Source organism: Lethenteron reissneri, chromosome 18 (assembly GCF_015708825.2).
Source record: "Lethenteron reissneri isolate LAM-NWPU_2019-01 chromosome 18, ASM1570882v1, whole genome shotgun sequence".
Classification (NCBI taxonomy): domain Eukaryota; kingdom Metazoa; phylum Chordata; class Hyperoartia; order Petromyzontiformes; family Petromyzontidae; genus Lethenteron; species Lethenteron reissneri.
The window spans coordinates 14495199-14507485 of NC_083796.1; the positions used below are offsets into that span (position 1 = coordinate 14495199).

General features: G+C 41.0%; 1 protein-coding gene across 5 annotated transcripts in view; it reads left to right on the forward strand.

Moving 5' to 3' along the window:
- LOC133343901 (protein unc-13 homolog B-like) overlaps window positions 1–12287 on the forward strand; it is a 174415-nt gene that overhangs the window by 155449 nt on the left and 6679 nt on the right. For 4 of the 5 annotated variants that reach the window (XM_061553886.1, XM_061553887.1, XM_061553888.1 and 1 more), the window contains 7 exons: window positions 130–282; window positions 1373–1496; window positions 6272–6328; window positions 7256–7336; window positions 9241–9388; window positions 10082–10174; window positions 10839–10998. In XM_061553886.1, the coding sequence (XP_061409870.1) occupies window positions 130–282; window positions 1373–1496; window positions 6272–6328; window positions 7256–7336; window positions 9241–9388; window positions 10082–10174; window positions 10839–10998 (816 nt within the window). The remainder of the gene's footprint in view (window positions 1–129; window positions 283–1372; window positions 1497–6271; window positions 6329–7255; window positions 7337–9240; window positions 9389–10081; window positions 10175–10838; window positions 10999–12287) is intronic. The other variant, XM_061553890.1, reaches the window with a different exon arrangement.

Here is a 12287-nt window from a genome sequence, read left to right on the forward strand (position 1 = left end):
TGTGCCGTTCCGGCCTTCATAGGTGCTACTCGCTAACAGCACTTTCCCCAAGAGTCTGTTAAGGCTATACGGAGGAATCTTTGTCTTCGTACTGACTGTATATTTGCGTTCACCTCCGTTTAACCCCAGCTTCATGCCGCATATCGAGGTGAGTGTCAAGGCAATGGGAGAGTTGCTGAGCCAGGTGAAGGGACCCGGCAACATGCTGTCGAGTGCTCGCAACACGGCTGCTCAGGATGCCGACATCATGCTGCGGCCCCTCATGGACCTGCTGGATGGAAAGTAAGTGCTTTGTAAAGTAAGTGTGCTTGTTAACGCAACTGACCATGCCCTGAAACAGCCTCCGCTTGTCCTTACCCATGGCACTCGCATCGGGCCTTTAGGAAAGCAGTCGGCAAGGGTGTTAAACACCGGCTGAAAATAATTGATCACCATTTTTTATTAACATTCCATGCCATTTGAAATGGATGTCAATTATCTCAGTATGTAATATATCTTATTCATCACCCATTCTTCTCGTGTTATCTGGGCGCTGTTATGTTCTCTCAAAATAGATTTCTAATTGAACTGCTATTTCATTATCCTGCCTACCACTTATCTCTTGCACACACGCAATGCTTTTCTGTCCCTGTCACAAACTCTATGATGGTATGTACACACCAATTAACACTCGCATAATGTCTGTTACATGCTCATTCTATATGCCCATTGGGGCTGCAGTGGTATCATTATTAGTTAACACGTTGGTCGCCAGTTCCATTACGTTTTCCATCGCAGCAGTTGACACAATGGAGCAAGTTTCTCAGATACCGCTGCCCTTCACCCAGCAGTATAAATGGGAACAGCGCACAGTCCATCGGCCAGTCGCGTGTGGTGTGAAAAGGGTGGCTGCACCCATCCATCACGTCTGGTCAATGTGGAAGTGTAGAGTTTATGGGTCTCTGTGTAAGTATATGAGTCTATATGTGAGTCTAAGGGTTTCTGTGTGAGTCTATGGGTCTTTGTGTGAGTCAGTGGTCTCTGAGTCTGTGTGTCTCTGTATGAGTCAATGGCTCTCTGTGTGAGTTTATGTGTCTCTGTGTGAGTCTATGGGTCTCTGTGTGAGTCTATGGGTCTCTGTGTGAGTCTATGGGTCTCTGTGTTAGCTCGTGTCCAACATGAGCATTTTCTGAGGGCACGAGTGAGATTCAGTCGTTGTGCCTGGAAACCAGCAGCTGGAATTACAACTTAGATATTGATTTATCGCTGCTTCTCAATTCGTATCCTTACAGACTCTGTGATATTCCCTGATTCTTGCACCCATTAACGCGTTTATTTGTGCTGTCTATGCGAACTCCCATCTCCCCCCCCCCCGCCCCGCATTGCCTGCTAGCCTGACCCTGTTTGCCAAGGTGTGCGAGAAAACGGTGCTCAAACGTGTGCTGAAAGAGCTGTGGAAGATTGTGATGAACACCATGGAGAAGCTCATCGTGCTGCCCCCTCTCACCGACCAGACGGTGAGTGTGTGAGCGGCTGCCGGCGCCGTGGGGGGCGAGATTCCGTGACACGGCCCCCCACGCGAGGCACCGCGACACGGCCCCCCACGTGGACCGTGTCGCGGTGTCTCCGATGGCGTCGGCGTTATTGTCGATAACTGCAGCGGCAGATTGTGTCAGAGTGATAGTGGTGATAATGATAATTATGGTCGGAGCATTCTATGCAAAATACAACGTGATCAGTAATGAGGTGACGTGCCTTTGATACTTCATGTTTTCAGCTTGACCGGTTTTGTGTAGTTGTGCATATCATATATAGCGACGCAATTAAAACCCTGCTACCTATGTTGCAGTAATCGCAAACACCACTACATACTCGCATTCAAGTGACCTACAGTCTTGTTAATTCGCAGGGAACATTTTGAAGTAAAAAAAAAGCTGATGAGAATAACATCCTGTTTTTATTGACTTGTTATAACTGTTTATCACTATTATAAGAACATACCATTTCCCTCCACATTTGTAAACATGCTTTTAGAGTATTTAGCCGCTGTAGATTTCTACTTGATGAGCCACTTCATTCAGCTATCATTTTTGGCTAGGTCACTTCTGAAAAGCGCGAAATAGCTTAGTGGGCCTTACCTAGTAAAATAAAAAAGCAGTTTATAGTTTTAACTAATTGTATTCATGTTCTTTCCAAATTTTTAATATGTTCTATTTCTCACGAACAATAATGTCAATTCCATATTGAATATTTGCACCATTCTTACAGCACAAGGAGATCATGCTCCTGTGCGTAATCCAAATTGGGTAATACACGGGTAACGTTTCAAATTCGAAACATTACCCTGAAACTACTGAAATGGTATTACAGCGTAGCAACAATTGCCCCCCCCCCCCCCCCCGTACTTGCAGGCCAATGCCCATGTGCAGGCCAGTGCTGAGTCGCCTTGTGCCACACAGGGACAGCTGCGACTGGGGGTGGGTCCCCTTCACATGTTTGAGATGGGATGTGAAGGCAGGAAATTTGAGTTGCCGAGGCACTTGAGTGAGTGCCATATGGATGCAAACATTATTATTGTTAACGTTATTATTGCACTGCTTCACGATTCCTACCGATCCACACTAAGCAGCGTGGTGGCTTAGGTTGCTGCATGAGGTTACATGAACAGATTTCCAAAAGTCGATGGTTTAGCGATGTCATAATCGTCTCAGGGTTGAAATCACAATTTTGCTGCACTTTGGTTTCAATGCAAACGCACGCACCATGCTGGTTACTTAAATATGTCATTTTCTTTGTTTCTTCTTAAATGGCTCTTGAACGGTGTTATGAATGGCAGATGATAGTAAGTACAACCATGCTGGGTGTGTATAAGCGTTGCTGCTGTTGAATGCTTGTCGGTGCTCCGTTGTGTAGTGTTTTGGCGCTATGTTGTGTACTGCTGTGGCCTGGTGCGCGGTTCTGTGTATGCCCAAAAGTCTTAACTCACTGTGTACATTCATACACAATTTTTATGATGTACAATATCAAATCCTGTGCTCCCCCTGAGCTATTTTGTCCTTTTTAACATTTTCCTGAAGATATTTGTAAAAATATTGACTTAACTTGCAAAATTTTGCAGGTTTTTGGAGCAATAAATTTGCGATCTCTTTATATCATGGATGGATGATGCTCGGCTTTGAGGGCCTAGTACCTGCCCATCTTTAACTGATGTGTGCATTAATTTGCAATTAAATGCATGTTTTTATATAAATAAATGAATAGCACTTGCCCTTTGTGGCATACGAATACATTGTACACTTAAGGCCATAAAATTTAAATATATGTCAAAAGTATGCAGTTACTTTTTTTACCATTGCCTTTTAAATTCCTCAGTACTATGCAAATGGTGACCGATTTGAAGGGCAATATTTGACGGCAACGCACGTTTTTTGTTACTCCGACTATTCGTGCAACTTTTGATGTTTACTCCAAAAATGTGGAAAACTTTGATTGAAGTTGCCGCTTCTTCAGCTGGTTTGTCTGAGGCCTAGTTTGAAGCTTGCTGCTTCTCCTGCTACTGCTCTCGTGGCTACTGTCTGTTGGGATTGTGCAGCTCAGCTGTGAGAAACCACCCCCTCGTCCTGTCTCCCCGTCGACCCCTCTCACCTGCGCTCCATGATTTTCCTCACCCCCCCTCCACCCCTCTCCTCAAGTGCACCAAACTCTTATGAATATTGCTGCCATTTTGGCCTTAATGGACACACAATTGAGTTATTTGCTATGTTTAATGAGATGTCAAAACGAGCATCGGCGACTTGGAGCCCCGTGGGTCTGATGTTACATTTCCACGCTCCGTGAGCAGCCACGCTTGTGAATGTTCTATCCCGTGCATTCTGAAAGTGCGCACTCTGTCACTCAGACCATTCGGAATTCAAATAAATTATATTCTAAGAAGTGTTTCTATGTCAACACCATTCATAATAACACATTTTAGAACAGTATTCATGGGTCCACTAGCATGCGCATACCCTGCTGGTTTGGCGATATTTAGCAGAACAAATTATCTTAAATTGTTTAACGTTCAAAAATAATGAATACACCATGCTCATGAAGCAACTTGTATAATAGCAGTGTTGAATACAAGTCAGGCTGAGGACTACGAAATGCAAATTATAACGATCAAAATGCCATATACAATTATATTTGGCTGGGACACTTTGCAATGAAACTTGCTGTAATTCGTATTATAAAATCCATATGTTCGGAGCATCTCAAACTACCTTGTGTGTTCAGTGCTTTTTGTGTACAGAAGCGTAATTGCTTGATTAATGGGCTCGAGACATGTCGTTATGCATGGAACATACTATATGCATCGTTGCGGGTAAATGTACTGCATGGAAAATTTTTTTTATCTTTAACATTTTCGATGACTTTGCTGTTGTGTTTATGTTCATAAGAGTTATTAGACCACAATGATTTGTGTCACTACATATTTAAGTACATTTATGGTATTCGCTAAGTTTAGTAATTTATGAGTAAGGTACGCTCGTCGCAAGTTGACTGTAACGTGCACAATGTGGAGTAACAGCCAAGCAGTGAAGGTCTAAATGTGAGGAATATGAAGCAGAACTCAATTATGCCAAGGTGGTAGAGCAATATAGAGGATTTGTAAATGAGTATTAAAGAACGCATATAATTGTGACATCTTTATTACACGTTTGTATTTGTGCGATAGTTCATGGAAATATATTGAAGTCCACCTATGCTTAACCAAATGTGAAAGAAAAAAAATAGTCTTAAAATTAAGCACACGAAGATTATTTTTAAACATTATGTAGCTTCTCGCAAGAGGCGATATAATCAACCTTACCTCTGCTTTCCCATGATCGTGCTTATTTGAGGCAGGCGAATGATGTTGATTTCAAACTGGGAATATGACATGCTCAATGTCTTGCCTTGGCTGGAGGCGCAGGTGCATTGATGTTTAAAAAAACATTATACAAATGTAACATTTTGTTTAGTAGCTACGAAAGATCATCGCCAAGGGCATTGTCTTGGAATGTCTCTGGCCTCACCTGAACGCATCCGAACACAGGTCTCATACGTGTGTGATGCCATCAATCTGGATATTAAGAATGTCAATGACGATTTGCTTCATTACATTGTTAAATATTCTGATTCTGAAGGTAACATGATGCCACGCATCATTCCCTCGCATTATTTGAATTCCCAAAAAAGGAAAGGTAAAAATTACTTTTGCCAAGGTGTGCTAATATCCTGATTTTCTTAAAATGAAGACTGCAGCCAAATTTTTTATTTTTATAATCATAATTTGTAAACACTACTTCCACACAGAAATAACTTTTCTATTAGCAATTTTCAGGCTTCATTTTGAAAGAACCACATTATTTTGCAATTGCATATATATGTATGGGTGTATAAACACAAGCAGTGTCAGTATGAAAAGACCGGCTTAGGTCTAATTCAAAACATATTTACAGGCTGATAAAGCTCTGTTGTACTGCACAAGCACATGTGGCCTGGAAGTTTGTGCTATTCTTTCCAGTAGTTTGATAGTCATCTTTGGGGTGTCTTCAGCAGCTCGCTCCATTCGATTCGATGGTCCATGCTGCATTATTTTCTCTCGGCTAGCGCCTGCCTCGCGAGGTAAACGCGCGTCTCGGCAGAGTGGCATAGCATTGCACTTGTTTTTACACGTGAAGATTACAGTTTGATGCCTTGGAGTTGTTTATTTGACTATTACACTGCAGTTGTATATTAATACTGTGTTTCTTGAAGACCAGTTCTAAAATTGTGAATACTGTACACTTGAAAAACACTTTGGTATTTGAGTGCTTGTTTTCCCTTACGCATAAGTTTCTGCCAATTTCTTGGCATATTTTTTCCACGCAACATTATTTTACTTCCCCAAACACCTCCTATACTGTATATTTGAAATCAGATTTCTATCTTGATAAAGGGCCTTTGCCAGAAATACATATGACTTTGAAATGATAGCGTTTTTATCACAAATCTGGTGACCTATGGCATCAGAGGTCGTATGACTATTTAATTCTCCTTAGCAGTTCTGTGGTCGTATGCCTGTGGTGGATCTTCAGTGGCTGGGATTTGCGTATGCTGTCTGGGTTAATTCCTCACGGTTTCAACAACAGGAAACTCTTCGTGGTGATGGTGGTGGTGACTGCTTTGCTCTTGGCACGCAAAAAATATGGCGGTGCTTTTTGCCGAAGGTTTTCCTTGCAATAGTGTGATCTTGTCTGCGTTTTCCTCTCTGAATTTCACGCCTTCCCAGGGAACACAACTTATTTTCAATGCCGCAAAAGAACTTGGGCAGTTTTCAAAACTCAAGGTATTGGTCTTTGGTGTTTTATTCTTATTCCTGTTCTTTTCAGTGTTGTTTCCTTTTCTGCTTTTGCGATTAATTCTTCTTCTGCTCTTGTGTTTAACGCTTTACAACGCAATAGTTGGTGTGATTGAGTGTAACGGTATTAATTCTAACACCCTTTTTAAATCTGATTGTGTCAGACTGTTTGGAGTTGCATGCTCTCGATTTTTTCAGCTGCCTTGGATGCATGAACATGCTAAGCTAATTTACCTTTATGAAAACAAGTACTGTGCTAACAACAAAGTATCTGCTGTGCAAAAAAATACAAAGTACGATAATTTTGTTAAATAAACTGAATAAGCCACTGTAGCATAACACAATACAATTTCTGTTAATTACTGAAATCCAAATCTTGGTGATTTAGATTTTTTTATTAAAAATCATAAATTTGCAATAATTGTAGAAGTTACGTGCACATTTAATTGTATATTAAGACATGTACATGAGGCTTCATTTACATCTAACCATTGCAATGTTTACCTGTGCACAGGAATTTCTGACATCAGCCTAATTCTGATCTGAGACAACATTATAACAGACTGAATTCAGGTCAATTTGACCTGCACATTGAATTCCGTAGCTTTTGTTAGAAAAGTTTATTTTCTAATCCTACCAAACGATTGGAATATGAATGCTTGTTCATATTTATAATACTTTTCCTGATAAAATTAATAATCTTTAAAAATATATATTTAATTGTATTTTTTTCCCAACAAAAAATATTTTTGCATTCAGCATTCACCTCCAGCTTTCTAAAGATCAGCAGGGCCTGCTTGGCGCGCATGTCGCATGGCCTTGCATGCCGTATCCCTTTTCAACAAAGCGAGACGGGGGAGTGCGCGGAGTCGATTTGACGGTGATCTCCCGCGACGACGTTCGCTCTGATTGCAGGAGCACATGGTGAGCACCGAGACGAAGAGCCTCACGCCCAAGCAGTGCGCGGTAATGGACGTCGCGCTCGATACAATCAAGGTTCGTCTCCGCTCCCTCATTTCCTCCGGCGGCGGCGAGCGACGCCCAGCCTTGCTTGGCGCCTCGACAGCAGCGACTAAGCAGCAGTTTAGAGCTCGGTCGTAGAAATTTTAAATAAACTCTTACCGAGTATTATTCATATTCTTGGTTCTTTAGGTAAAGTCACGTAGAAGGGAAAAAACTAATTATAAAAATATCAAATTCTCACGACCTTTCGAATGCAACACAAGCAATCATCATCAGGTGTGAAAAACACAGCAATACATTTTGAAAAAAGTGACGTTTTTTTCTTAACGTTAGCACCACGAACAGCCACTTAAAAAAAAATGATTGTTATGGTTTTCACACCTGATGATGATTGCTTGTGTGGTAATCGAAACGTCGTGAGAATTTTATTGTTTTAGTTTTATTATTTTATTATTTCCCTTCTCCGTGACTTTACCGTAAGAACCAAGAATATGAATCTTTGCAGTTACGAAAGCTTTAAATCGAAAAGTATGTCATGTAAACAGAACATGCCAATTCGTTACTAGTACAGCACACCGGTGTGTTGGAGAGCAAATCTACAACAATTACAATCTGAGTACGACGTTTCGCCAGTAATTACAACTCGCTTCATCAGACGGACAGCCATTTTTCTTCATAATCGTCTTCATAATAATATTTTATTCCAATAAATTAGTGCTTGGTGAAACACTTTCAGAATAAATTGACAGCACGGTGGTTATATAACATCATTTTCTGACAGAACGTGCGCTTTTTGGCATTGTGGATTGTACAGTTGTAATGTTTATGAAGGATTATGAAAGGCCTATGTGGAGTGAACCGCAGTTGAACACCTTTTAAGCAATCTCTATTTATACTTGAAGTACAATAATGTGATATACAATTACAAGGTTGAGGGAAACTGATAACACGTTATTTGTCAGTTCGTACATTTTAGTATCATATTGTGAAAAAATATAGAGTGGGAACACTGGTTTGCATGCAGGGAATGAGTCAACGGAGAATTGACGTGGTCCAGACCTTCCAATCCCATTTTTTTCCTCTCTCTCAGGGAAGCATTATGTCTACTACATGTGTTGATGATCCAATCAGGGAGTTAAATGGGCATTTTGATTTGGGTCTTGATGCGATGATTAAAATCAGGGTTTAGTGCTCGTAATGTGGTATGCAGTTCAGCATTTCAAATGAAGAGAGAGAAAAATAAGACAATGGTGCTATGTATTAATGCACAGATAAAATATAGTATGCACATCTACCTTACCCTTACACTCAATGATATATGCAGTATTGGCTCCAAAAAAACGCAAGTTTACAAATATGGGCATCTACTGCATGTAAACAAAAAAGCATAGATTTCCCATTTAGCCATATGGATAGATTGCACGATTGTCGTCGATCTCATATTTGGCTTTATGCAATAATTTTATTGCTTATCTAACACATGCTTAATATGACAATGTGTTGTTTGTAACATATATAATAACAGGTGCTTATTATGGCTCGTCATATTTCTCCTCCGGATTGTGCTGCTTCCATTGTACAATTGCGTCGTGTTTGGTCAACGTGCAGTTTGATTCGCACGCACATAATGTGGCAGACCTTTGATAACAAGGACAAATGTACGAGAAGTAATCGGCCCTATCACTTCCTTCACAATTATAGTTGTTTCCGTGCTGATATATTCACCATAAAAATAACCACACCGTCCGAAACTGATGGGATATTTTCTACTGAAAATGAACAGCTGGTTTTTCACGAAATGTGTGAGAGAAAAAGCACAACTGTCATGACATCAAAATGTAACTTTGAAAATGTACATGGATTTATTTATAGCAGTGACAGTGGTGTGATGCATTTTACTGATTTATTGTGTTTTTTCCTCTCTGTTGCCCATTTAGCAATACTTCTACGCTGGTGGGAATGGCCTAAAGAAGGCTTTTCTTGAGAAGAGCCCTGATTTGGCGTCGCTCCACTACGCCCTGTCGCTGTACACGCAGACCACCGACACTCTCATCAAGACCTTCATACAGTCGCAGATGTCGCAAGGTAGTGCTTCTTGTTCTGTGCTGGTCTCTTGAGCGATATTGTTTTTGCATTAAGCTCGCTCCTGTAACCTTCAAGTATACCACCACGTTTATAATGTACAAAAATATGTTCCATTTGGTTTATTTGCAGAAATAACTTTTTCTTCTTGAACGGCAGACAATTTATCACCGTGGATTCTAACATACCCTTTATTTTTAAGTATTGATGGCATGTACATGCATTTTCAATGTGTGACTTGTGTCTGTTCATGACTTTACTAATTACGAAGCCAAATGCGTGCTTATTTCACGTGGATTTTTTGTTTTGGTCATACCCTCGCATTCTGTTGGATGTCTACATCGTTTGGCGCAGTGCATGATGGAAAGGGGATTAGGGTGACGGCTAGTGAGGATGAGCCACCGCAAGAGGGTACGTGACCTGGGAGAGCTCATGCCGTCACGCACAGCGGTGTCAGGCATTGGCTTCCCAGTTGTAGCGGCCTCGTCTTAGTCAACGTCGAGTAGAAGACGACAACGCGGTCGTTGTGAGCGTGTGTTTTGTTTTTTGGTTACGCCCCATCCTTTGTTTCCATATCGTCGATGTGTATCCTCGCGGTTCGAGCTGGTCCTGTTCGTCTCTGACCACGGAGACAGACGCTTGGCTGGCCTCGCTCGGCGTGTTCTCACGACGGTCGTGCGTGCGGTTGGCTTTCAGGGGCTGGTGTCGATGACCCGGTTGGGGAGATTTCCATCCAGGTTGACCTCTTCACTCACCCTGGCACAGGCGAGCACAAGGTCACTGTGAAAGGTAAGCGACGACGGGGGGACCTCACCGCTGTTGTTGTTGTTTGGGAACCAAGAAGTCCGGAGCAGGTTTCGTAACTATTTAAATAAAACTTTACCAAAGATGTGCGACATAAAAACACACAAATGTATGTTATCTTTTACATAAGTACATACATATGTACAAGATATCTTTTGGTTTATTCGGGTTACGTCTTCCTGTGGGGCACCAGGCGTCACCTCCAAACGTTAGACATTGAAGCGTGAAACATTTCAAAGATTTGTGTTATGTTTATAACAAGTGTTACAAATGAGTGAACTGTCCTCTAAATATGTAAACGTCTCTCAGGGTGCCATATTTGTATGAGATAATCAAGCTGTTGTAATAGCTGTGCGTTTAAATATTTTAGTCAAATGTACAAGTCATTGGACCTGTCTTGTAGCCGTGACGAATGATATCACAGGCAGAGGAGGTGAGGCACGCCCATGGAATGTGACACCATCGTCACGGCCGAAGAGGCTGCCTCATTACCGCTGGGATTTTTTTTTAGTTAATTATTGATATAACAAAATAGGAATAGTCCGATGAATATTTGAGAGGTGTGCGTGCATTTTGGAGCGGGTGGCTTTGCACGCTGTCGAGCTCGTGCATTCAAAGGGCCGTCTGCCGTCCCACCTCTCCCGCGCAGTGGTCGCAGCCAACGACCTCAAGTGGCAAACCACGGGGATGTTCCGGCCCTTTGTGGAGATCAACATCATTGGGCCACACCTCAGCGACAAGAAGAGGAGATTCGCCACCAAATCCAAGAGCAATAACTGGGCTCCCAAGTACAATGAGACATTCCACTTGTGAGTACACCCCTCCTTCCATGTGCCAACGATGACTTCTTTCATAAAATTCATCATTAATTGATTCTCAAACGGCATTTTCACACTTATTTTGTTCGTAAAAATATAAAGTTTTAAAAGAAAAAAAAAGTATAAACATTTTTTTTATATATAATGTCAGAACGATTGTCTTGTTTGTTTAAGTTGACCAAAGCAATCTCCAGGGTGTTAGCTCTTGTGGTGTCTCATATCAGGGCTGTCTTCCTCGCTAGAATATGCATGAGGCTCCCGCCAGTAGGGATTTCACGGAATGCAATGTTTGCATAATTATACCCGGCAACTTAAATCGATGAAAATGCAGTGCAAACAACAACAAATGCTTTGTGCTGTATGGCAGTTATTTATTATGCTTGTAATTTACATTTGTGATCCTACTCCAAAGCCAGCTGAAGACATGCAGCCACGGTTAAAGAAATCCCTTAGTTTGCCCTGACAGCCCTTGCTTTGTGGAGCAGCCTGGAGGTGCTCACCGGCCAGAGTGATATTTGTATTACTCATCAAGAAAAAACTAATTATGTACTTCATTACAGCGAAATCATATCACTAGAGGGTTACATTGTTTGTGCAATGTGCTCCTGAAAACTGTATAAAATTATATTCTTGGTTTTATTGGTTTTTTTCGGTAAAGTCACGTAGAAGGGACAGACCTGGTCTTCACCTGAGAACGGCTGCTTGCTTTGTGGCCGAAACGTCGTGAGAATTATTTTATTATGTTTTATTTTTATTATTTTATTATTTCCCTTCTACGTGACTTTACCGAAAGAACCAAGTAGAAGGGAAATAATAAAATAAGATATTTTATTTTTTTATTTCCCTTCTACGTGACTTTACCAAAAGAACCAAGAATATAAATCCCTGCAGTCATGAAAGCTTTAAATCAATATATAAAATTACTTTCACGAACGAAATAAACTATTAATAATTACAGTTTATACCTAAAAATGTATCACTGTTATATGTTGTTGGTTTTTGAAATCCAAAGTAGTTCCCTGTTTATACAAAAAGCAGATCGTGGAAAGAATAACCAGATTATTTGTATTATTGCTGTATTGTGCAAGTCTAAATTGATTTAGTTCGCTTTGGGCTAAAATAAATACCAATATAAATGTGACAAAAATAGCATGTAACAAAACAACTAGGATTGCATTATAAAAAAACATGAGGTCGTGTAATGGCGTGTAGCTTGTAGCGTGTAGCTCTCGGCTCCAGGACACGAGGCATCTTGGATGTTATGGAGAAGCGTAGCCATT